Genomic DNA, 10,438 nt, shown 5'->3' with positions numbered 1-10,438 from the left:
TAAATATCCTTTAAATTTAAACTTAAAAGTTTTTCTTTGTTATGGCGCAGAGTATACATGATGAAAAAGTCAATATTGTCAAACAATAACTACTGAAAATGACTACAAGATCAACATTAAGTCAATTTTAATGAAACCTTCTGGTGCAAAATACATTGAAATTTCACCAAAACTGCAAAACATGTGACGTCTTAAAAAACAGGTGAGAAATCAATGTTTGGGTTGGATTGGAGCCTCATGCCGGCCGATTTTATGTTTGACACCCCTGCAGTAAGACAAGAAAGACCCAGATACATGAATATTTGCGTTGTAAATAAAACATTTAGAGTTGTACTTTTTGCAATTATTGTTTCTGTGTAGGTTCAAGTTCATTCTATTTTTTTTTAATTAAAATATTTTGGTTTTGCTTTTGTTTGTTTTTTAATCTAACAAGAATGCATATTATATTCAGTAAAATAAGCATTAAAGAACATGTTGTCATGACAATAAGCTGCATTATTGCACATACAGTACTGTAGTTATTCACATTGAGGTTATTTTCACAGTTCACTGTGAAGCGTGAAGTTGCATCAATAAGCGATTCAAACCCTTTGGTAATAACTAACGGAAACACTTCAAGTGTATGGGAGTTATGTTTGCTTATGTAGCTCTTTTAAAGAACTGCAGTTATCTGACGACAACTGTTTAACTCCAGATGCATTAAACAGGACGTTTTGTGATGTTGTTGAATTTGAGTCCCGGACAAGTAGAATCTGTATGCATAAAAGAAAGCAGTTGCAAATGATCCTTGTGCGTCTCTCAACACCTCAGAAACCATAAACTGGCAACGTGTTGCACACACACACACACACACACACACACACACACACACACACACACACACACACACACACACACACACACCAAAAAAAAAAAAAAAGCAGGAAAACAATTGTCGTAACTGTGCTCTGGAACAGTTTGCTACCTTACGTCCAACAGTCATGAGAAGATAAGAGCATTGGCGGCTCAACCATTTCACCCTGAGCCCAATTCAGAACAAAACTGTGCTTCATTACATCCAGTCATGAGATCCATAAAAAAGTTGTTAATATCTCACACAGAAGGCCACGATAGGCTGAGGCTTCATCTGCTGCTCCAGAAATGTGACAAGGGTGGATTCATTCGTGCTTTTATAACAGCGTTACCATTATTTTCCATGAACATCCCGGCAGGTGAACGGATGTTTGGACTCGCTCTGTTGAGAATCACAAGGTCATGATAGATTTTAAATGGTGATGAGGTTTCAATGATATTACTGCAAGTAGCAGATAAGAGGAAATAGAACGATTCGCATGCTGGAATAACAAATTAGTGTCACACGGTCCCATATAAACATAGGGAAACATTTTGGTTGATTCTTTGGAAATATGTTCAGGATCCACATTCAGCCTTCATCGTGAGTGGGCCGGACCGGTAAAATAGTGCCGGAATAAGCTATGAATTTAAAGTTTTATGTTTTTAAGAGGATTTTGACACTGAGTACATGTGATGAAAAGGTCTACATTTTCAAAAAAAATCTAATAAATACTACAGAAAATTTAAAAAAATCTCAATATAAAGCCAATTTTAATCAAAGTTTCTGGTGCAACATACAGTGAAATGTCCAAAAGAACTTGCCTTGCGTGTTCTTTTACAAACTCACCCTGACAACATGGCTTTGACTCTAATACTAGTATGATAGCAATGAGGTAACAATCTTTCATGGCAGCGTCACTGACATCTCAGTTTAGCCTCTGTGTTGCATTATGTCCGCTACTCTTGAGAAATTTGTTTAAAAAATCTGTGTCTTCTTTGAGATTTTTAGCATTTTCTTGGTGTTTCGGCCGGAGTGGAGCTTCTTGGGCCAGTTTTGGTCCACAAGCCTTACGTTTGAACCCCCTGCTCTAAACTGAAATGAGGATTAAATGAAGGTAGAAAATGTCAGCTGAGGTAAAGTTGTGACGAGTCAAGAGTTCAGGACAAATGTCTGTTTTACGAGGAGCAGACATTTCTTGGTGCTGGGCGCCGTGTCTTTTTCTCAATCTATTCAAATGGGCTCTAAGTTTGGAGACGCCGGAGGAGACACAAGAAAAGATTAGAAACTCCCCCGAAAAGAAACCTGTCAATCTGTCACTGGTTGTCACTGAGCGTAATCACAGGGTCATGTGGACACACACACACACACACACACACACACACACACACACACACACACACACACACACACACACACACACACACACACACACACACACACACACACACACAAAGGAAACCTGACAACAAACATCTGTCTGTCTGCTGATTGAGTCAACCAAACTAATCTAAATGATCCCTCAGATTACACGTCTGTCTTCAGGACACACAGCCAGTGGACTTCACATGTGTCATGCAAAGTTAAAGGATCTTCTATAATTAGCACATCTGTGCACTTTTTTGTAAAAACGACATGAAATTTGAACAAGCGTGACGCGGAATGGCGCCATGCAGGGAGTTCTCTTAGGCCGTTACAATGCAGTTTATTGTTGCATGTATAGTATAGTATAGTTATACTTACATAACAGCAAGCTGAGGAGCTGTTCTTATCAAAGTGAGTAGCATTCAGTGACTGAGAGACCGAACCAACACAAATGGTGACCTTTGAAGCAGCTGCTGACTTTTTTCAGTCTGGTTCGTCTCTCTCTCTCTCGCTCTTTTTTTTTTTTTTGTCATATAATTAGTGTAGTACAAAGTACACATAATACACTTTGACCAGGACAAAGAAGCTACAACATTTACAGAAATCAGACACTGGCATACTTTATACATAAGCTAATCACAATTGTTATGTTGTCATAATCCTGATTTTTTATGGAATTTGCTAACTACTTAAACGTCGTGTAGAATTTTGTGTGTGTTTTCTGAACAACATGCTAAAGGTTATTTCAGTTAGTTTCTCAGTGTTTCCTCTTTTTCAAGTTTTTTTTTTTTTTCTTTTTTTTCAAAAAGATCAAGAAACTCTTAAAAAGCTATTTGAACTAGCAATTTAAAAAAAATGCATGTTTTATTCAGTAGCAACATGATAGGAAAAAAAATATATCCGATGCTTTGGCACCATCCTAATTTGTACTCAGGTACCCTGAAATGGGAGCAAATATCGAGAAAAGAAACACATTTTTATGAGGTGTAAGTATTTTCCGAATCAGTGTCATTTATCAATCGATCAAAATGTTTTGAAGCAAATTAAAAGTTAAATATTTATGTTATCCTGCGGCCATTTAGCAGAAGCTTTAATCCCAAATTGATGTTCATCTGACAACCTGAGTAAATACAGTAAGGGTGGATAGAGCGACACACTGCACTCAGACAGAGATGTCTGAGATGATGGAAGTTTAAGATACTTATTGTAATGCCCCAGTATTGTGTCCTGTGTGATAGATTATAGATACATTTCTTTTTTTATAAACTGATTTATATCTTTTCTTTAATCTGTGCATTCATACAGAGCTTTTATCTACTAGGGATTAAGCACACACACACACACTAATCAGTATTTCCATTTGTCCAGTTGTATGTTCAGTTGGTCGTTCAGCGATTTGTTCATTGATTAGTTTGCTTGTTTCTACACTTTTTTCTTTGTCCTTTCAATTACTTGAAATTCATTCATTCATCATCCATTTGTCCATTGTGTCGCATTGGAAGGCTGTTTGGTCAGAGATTTTACATTAACTTCATGGCTCTTTAATTAAATGTGATGGTGGTTTTTTAACTTTTTTGCATGAGAACATTCTATCAGTATAGAAGCAGAAAACCTGCCAGGTTTCTGGCTGCTCCCTTTCAGACACAGAAAACCGGACCGTTTATCAGTATTGAAAAAAGAGACACCAAAAACAGTACACATGTGCATCTGAACATGTGCCATTACAAATATCCAAAGCTGCCAAGTGAAAAGGTTGTGAACTTTTAGTTAATGACACCAGGATGATTTAAACTCCACCTGGTCAAACCGTTCATTCAGTTTCTTCTTATAGTGACAATCAAGTATTATTTCTGATTAGCAGATTTATTTTATCATGTCCAGGGTGGATGAAGTCCTCCGTGTTTTCCTTCCGCCGACACGGACTCGGCTCCGTCTTTACAAAGCCAGCTGGTTGGCAGCTGACTGGCTGGATCAGTGGCTGATGTGGAACAGCAGCAGATGTGTGTGTGTTATCCGTATGATCCATCCACACCCGTTATATAAGAGGATCTCTCGCTGCAGGTACAGGCCAGTTTGTTTGTTCCAGCTCTCCACCAACACATGTCACCGTTTCAGACGGAAGTGAGAAAGACGGAAGTAGTGTTTGAGGGAAAGGCCCTACACACACACACACACACAGGTTTTGTTTTATAGCCAAGTAGAACACAGGCATCTATTAACGTTAACATTAAAATTTGACAAAATTAATTAATTAATCTTAAATCTTAATTTTGTGGCCCATTAGGCAACACTTCCATGGAACTTGCATTATCATCATCACCATCTTGCAGCTTCAGATAACAACTAAAAATAAAACGTCAATAAAATTTCAACAGAACTGTTCATGCTGAGTTTTCGTCTCAGGACTAATCCGAAGAAGGACAATTGTTCAAATCAAACAGAGAGTTGCTACTCAGTGAGAGTCATGTACTGTTTCCGAATATGTTTAATATGTGTGGAAAGGTAATGGGGCTAAACTGCTGAAAATAAGCATGGCTGAAAGGGATGAAACAGCTTAAAACAGCTGAACAACTGAATTGAAAGACAGCTGAAAGGATCTGCAGTTCTTCATTGTACTGTGGAATGTGTGTGTGTGTGTATGTGTACACACATGCACACACACAGACACATATATAATGTTTGTACTTTTTGTTGAATTTTCCAAAAAGACTGTATAAAGATGACTCAGCAGTTTTACAGACTCAAAAACACAAAATTTGTGTTTGCCCTCTCAAAACTGGATTTAGCTGAAGCATTAAGTATGCCAATATTATCAGTGTTTGTTAAATTCTCCGCTCCAGTCTTGTGATAGATTCTTCAACTTCTGGGATTATTACAAAACCTGTTAGTCCAAGCAGTCATTAACAAGAGGCTTCTTGTTCAAAAAGTAGGTTTACCCATTACTACTAGAAACCATTTAAAATTATGATTTCATTGCAAAACACAACTACAATTATTTTACTACTTGCAAAAATAAATGCCAATACTTCTTACCTCTTTTAACAGATGCGAAGGAAATATCAGCATAAATACTGTAACATGTCTAAACAGAAGAGAATAAGTTGAAATTCTGCAATGAGACATTAAGGCACGAGGAAAAGACACTTACTGTCTGCAGTTTTGTAATTTATACAATAATTATAATGATTAGACACATTTTGAGACATTAACATTCATTTCTTTTCTCCTACTCAAACACTGAAGAGACCCTCCAGTGTCAGCAAAGCCTCTGGAACTTTGCTGCCTCCTGATCCAGTGTCCACTGGTGACTCGAGGACTCACACACTCAGGACTCGGAACTCAGATTAATGACTTATAGACACGTGACTCAGATTTGGGACTCAGACTCAGGACTGAAAGATCCAGGACCTGCAGACTCAGGGCTTAAAGTCTCGGGACTCTAACTTGGGACTTGAGACTCAAAAACTCAGGATTCACAGACTCATTCACATACATTTTTATTTTCTTATATTAATGTGCCACTTTTGAGAGAATCTCATATTTCATCCTGGCTACAACCTCTAAGATTTCTCTGGCTCTGCTACTGAACAGAGACTGAGACACAGCAAATGCTCGTTATTTTCCACTAGAGTATAAACTAATGAGTGTGTTTAATAGGTGACAAATTAAACACTAGAGGACATCTCTTTATGGTTTTAAGCCCCCCAGAAGTCTGGAGGCTAATAACTGTCAGCAGGAACACAATGGACAAATCAAAATGCGTCAGCCAAGACAAGCGAGAGCATAATAGTTTATTCATCTGCCGTCATAATCATGACACCAGAAGCATGTTAATATGTTACAATGTGACAGAATTTAATCAACTCCAATAAACAAATAGAAACTCCTTCAGCGACTTCTAATGTTCATTGATTCATCTGAATTCTCAGAGCTTTCTGGAACCGCTCCTGAAAGAGGAAACGATGGCGTGCCAAAGACCACTGAGGCTTACTAGGAATTCACAGCGATTCAGAGCATTTGTTCTGGACATCTTCTGGATGGACAGGAGGCTCTTTGTGAGCTGATGAGTGCCCATGTTGACGTGTAGTGTCGTATCGGGTCCGGACAATTATCCACTGCAGCAGCATGATGAGCAGCATGATCCTAAAACGGAGAGATGATTCAAATCATACGAGACCGAGTATAAACATTAGTATGAAAAGATCAGTCGGTTGGAGTTGTATATCGTGGAGGGATGTGATCATACCTGTCCTTTATGTTCTTGCTGATGCTGAAAACAACCGTGCTGAGTAAGAAAAGGGAGCAATGTTTCATATTAAGGCAAGTCAAGAACATGAGTTCAGGCATCTGCCTGAACAGATCCTCCAGTCTGATAGACACAGAAAACAAGAAAACATGTCAAATTAGTCAGTGGAATTTTTTTCTTTTTCCACATTTCAGCAACAAGGCAATTAAATAACTATGCACAAATATGTAATAATGACCTAAAGAGTAAGAAATAAGAAAAGATGAAAATATAAAAGCTAAAAGGTGAATGCATTGCAAGAGTTAAATCCCAGGGTGAACGATAACTGTGAGAAGAGGCAGAAGCAAACAGAAAGGGATCTCTGTTTGAATGGTGACAATGACGTCCCTATTCCTACTTTGACAAACTCAGCAGCTTTTCTGTTGTGCTGCGTTCAGTGTCTTATTCACCTGTTCCCATTCTGGAGCACGGCGTAGAACAGCAAGAAGGGAAGGAGCAAGTAAGTCACGAGCCACGCCGGGAGTCCAAACTTGCTCAGATAAGACACCACATTAAGCACCATTGCTGAAACACAAGTGTTCAAACCGAACTGCAATAAACACGCAGTAAAAGCTGTTGTGATCATGTGTGTTGAAGCCATACCATTGTTCACCACATCAGAGAACAGTGGCGTTGCTTTGACCGGTGGATATTCGCTGCGGTCCTGCTCAGACGCGTTTTCCTTCTGTGTCGACCTGCTTTCAGCCAAAGATTTCGGCTTCAGCACCTCCTCGTGGATCAGTGTGGTAGTTTGGTTGTAGTTCCGTGGCTCGTCGAACCTTTTCTGGAGAATCAAACATGGGGCAAGATCTGCCAGGAGACATGAAGGAGAAATGTAGGTCAGCCTCGGAGTATAGATGTTTACAAAGAACGGTCTGTAATTGACCCACCGTGACACTGTAGAAACTGAATGCCATCTTTGTAGCCGTCGTGGAAGGCTTGTTCCAGAGGCTGCAGAGGGAAACGACACACAGTTACAGAATGAAAAGATTGGCCGTCTTCAGCAGCTTTTATTAATCTTAGTAAAACAGGCCCGACCTCTAAACCGAGGGGGTAGAGCGCGTTGAGGACCCTGATGCTGTTCGCCACGTTGCCCTTGAGAGTGACCCCGGTGGCGATCAGGTCCACCATGCAGGGCGGGTCTGCCGGGCAGATGTCGATGTCCCCGGAGAATGGACACACCGTCAGCGTGCGGTTGGAGGACAGAGGCATTGTGGGCTGCATGCCGCTAAAGCCGCCATCCAGGTAATGCTGTCAGAGCGGAAGACACGTATGTTAGGACGGGGACCGAACAACGGGCACAAATTCACCTCAGTCAGACACGTACAACTCCTTGAAAGGTGGGGGAGTGAAAGCCGCAGTATCCAGGAACGAAGCAGCTGCACAGGAGAGCCTGAGGACAAAATAGTTTTATTAGTTTGTTAATAAAAAAAAATAATAAAAAAAAGAAGTAAATTCCTTATCTGTCAGATGTTCATCTACAAATACCAGCTCTTCGCATAGCGTTGCAATTATTTTGGCTTGGGGTAGTGAGTGTTGTTTATCTGCCGGGGGATTTGTCCATGAGTGGGTTTAAATAGCAATTAAAATCTCCCCCAACAACTAAATTCTTAATATTAGGATCAACTCATTTTGTGAAAGCAGAAACAACCTAACAAGTTATTCAACAAAACCAGCCGAAAAAAAAACACATTACAAACACAAGAACAAATGAAAAAGAAAAAAAAGCTGCCTAACATTGGCAAAGAAATAAATACACCATTAATCTCCTAACCTGTAGGAGCGCAAGTGTGAGGGTTTCCTGACTACAAGAGTAAACAAAGAAAAAAGAAAAAAAAAAACTGGCTTACAAAAGGGAGAAGTTATGTTAGAAATTTGACCCACCGTTTATGAACATATGCCTACATATATACATGTTAAAGGCGTTTCAGCCAATTTAATGTGTGTGAAATAGTGCAGCAGACTGCTACTCAGAGAAACACCAGCATCATAAACCTTTACGTTCACGGACCACCACTGCTGGGAATTCTTGAAAAAAACATCACTGTTGCGTCACCATGTTTCAGTGGCTGCTTCTTCTTGCTTTTCTCCCACGACGCAGTCATACTAATCCTTTGCTTATCTTGGGAGATGTGAAGTCTCACCACGACCCGGACGCGGTCTCTGGTCCCGCGGGCCGTGAGCGGCCGTGTGCGGCGTGTCCTCTCCACTTCGATGCGGCGTTGACTTCGTCTCAATATTCAAAAGTTTGGGGAGCCAGCTCTCAAAAGACCAGCGTGGGATCGCTGCCTTCCGCCCGCGATCCGCTTGCGTCCGCCTCGGTTCTCCGGGACTGTCGGTGTTTTCCTCCAGCTGTGCCACCTGCAGGCTCCAGCCACTTTAACATAGCGTGCATGGAGGCATCGTCTATGGCCGAGATCCGCGTCTCGTGACTCTGCAGCTGTTCCCGTTGAGACTGCAGGAACCGGGAGATTGGCTCGAGCTTGTCTTCATAAACTTTAGCGAGGTTTGCTGTTATGGCTCGAATCACCTCCCGGAGAGATGGAGCCACTACCTCTGTGTACCTCATTACCTCATCTCAGGGACGTTAGCCTCTTCATCAGCTTCACTGTTGGAAGCTTCGGCCTCTTTTATTGCGCAGCCTGCCGTCAGACTGCCTCGAAAAGTAGCTATTGATGCTCATTGTGAGCTTAAGCAGTGGAAAAAATGACAATCAATGGGTCTTAAGATCATAAATGATAAAATTCTGTGCACATACTCCCATGCCCGACTTTACTTCACGCCGGCAAAAAAACAAAAACAAAACGCCGCCATCTTGAAATCCAATTATTAGGGGCTTTTTTTTTTAATTATTATTATTTTTTTTATAAATATATATTTTATTTGAGTTGTGGTTGCAGAACTGAAGGCACGATCTTACCTGCACTACGTCTTCTTTGGAGTGATATTCAGAAAGGACAATTTGCTGTCCGTCGGTCAAACGCGTCACCGCGACCGCCAGGCGGCCGCTGGACATTCGGTGAGCGTCAGGAGGGAGATATTTGTGTAAAACATGCTCCAACCAGTGGATGACATTGATCGAGGGGTTCAGCGGCCCGAGTGTAAAGTTCTTCAGCCGTTTGGCAAAACCAATCACCTCATCCCGAATGGCGACTGGATTAAAAGAGCAGAACTGGGATTAGGCGGGAGAAGCGTCAGACACGAATTGAAGGACGAACCGTAAAGCCACTCACTCGGGTTGATTTCACAGACCACGGCGGCTGCGACCAGAGAGCCAGCGGACGCTCCGAGGACGCAGGGGGCCGTGCGAAGTATCCATGGGGCAAATGTGAGGAAGCACTGGGCCACCCCTAACTGGTAGGTGGCCAGAAATCCAGATCCAGAGAAGGAGATGGACTGAGGAACTTCAGGGTGACTGTAATAACTGGGAGCCATGATCGATCCCGGATTATAGTTTTCTAATCCCAAATGCTGAAAACTATCAGCTCTTTGGCAATCCCACTCAAATGAAAGTCACAGTGGAAACTGGGTGAGTGTTTCATGATCAGCCTTTTTAAACAGGCGTCATGCCAATTAGATATACCTTATTTGTCACGCCCATGTGATGGAGCTCAGCTTGTAAGAACTGTCAATGGCTTTTTGTCTGTTTCTTAATGTGGGGTAAGACTGAAGCACTGAAAGTTCCCGAGTCTGTCACATATCAACACGTAAACAAAAACCGTTTTTCTAAATGTCTGTCTTTTTGGATTCACAAAAGCTGCTTTAGAAATCAAGAAAACAATGAACAGAATGTACTCCACTGGGGAGTGGTTGACCTTTTTTAGTTCTAAAAAAAAATTTTTTTTTCAAAATGTGTGACAAATGAATGTTTCGTAACTCTGACCCCTCCTCTGGCAACATTGTAGGGAAATTGGGAAACATGATGAAGTTCCTGTAGTTTTCTAACTAAAACTAAA

The 10,438-nt window shown here is 40.9% G+C and overlaps 1 protein-coding gene across 2 annotated transcripts; it reads right to left on the bottom strand.

Moving 5' to 3' along the window:
• Positions 1-5,677: 5,677 nt before the first annotated feature.
• pnpla1 (patatin-like phospholipase domain containing 1) lies at positions 5,678-10,010 on the bottom strand. Of its 2 annotated transcripts, none has more exons than XM_080470279.1 (9): positions 9,716-10,010; positions 9,403-9,635; positions 7,810-7,875; positions 7,521-7,733; positions 7,373-7,433; positions 7,086-7,292; positions 6,893-7,007; positions 6,444-6,566; positions 5,678-6,340 (listed from the first exon to the last, which is right to left on the bottom strand). In XM_080470279.1, the coding sequence occupies exons 1-9, from the start codon at positions 9,915-9,917 to the stop codon at positions 6,196-6,198; spliced, it is 1,365 nt and encodes a 454-aa protein (XP_080326405.1). In that variant the 5' UTR covers positions 9,918-10,010; the 3' UTR covers positions 5,678-6,195. The 2 variants fall into 2 exon arrangements, with proteins under 2 accessions (XP_080326405.1, XP_080326406.1); XM_080470280.1 differs by having other exon boundaries at positions 5,957-6,340; positions 6,444-6,482.
• Positions 10,011-10,438: the final 428 nt, after the last annotated feature.

The sequence above is a fragment of the Lipophrys pholis genome (assembly GCF_963383615.2).
Source record: "Lipophrys pholis genome assembly, chromosome: 8".
NCBI classification, from domain to species: Eukaryota; Metazoa; Chordata; class Actinopteri; order Blenniiformes; family Blenniidae; genus Lipophrys; species Lipophrys pholis.
The sequence above is the reverse complement of the archived record's forward strand: the minus strand, read 5'-3'. Positions and strand labels throughout refer to the sequence as shown.

Bases quoted from the DNA above. Each gene is read 5' to 3' on its own strand.
- pnpla1 (XM_080470279.1), bottom strand. From the start codon at position 9,917: ATGGCTCCCAGTTATTACAGTCACCCTGAAGTTCCTCAGTCCATCTCC. The intron at 7,734-7,809 runs GTACGTGTCTGA...CCGCTCTGACAG, and splicing joins CCCCCACCTTTCAAGGAGTT to CATTACCTGGATGGCGGCTT. The intron at 6,341-6,443 runs GTATGATCACAT...TCTCCGTTTTAG, and splicing joins AGCAAGAACATAAAGGACAG to GATCATGCTGCTCATCATGC.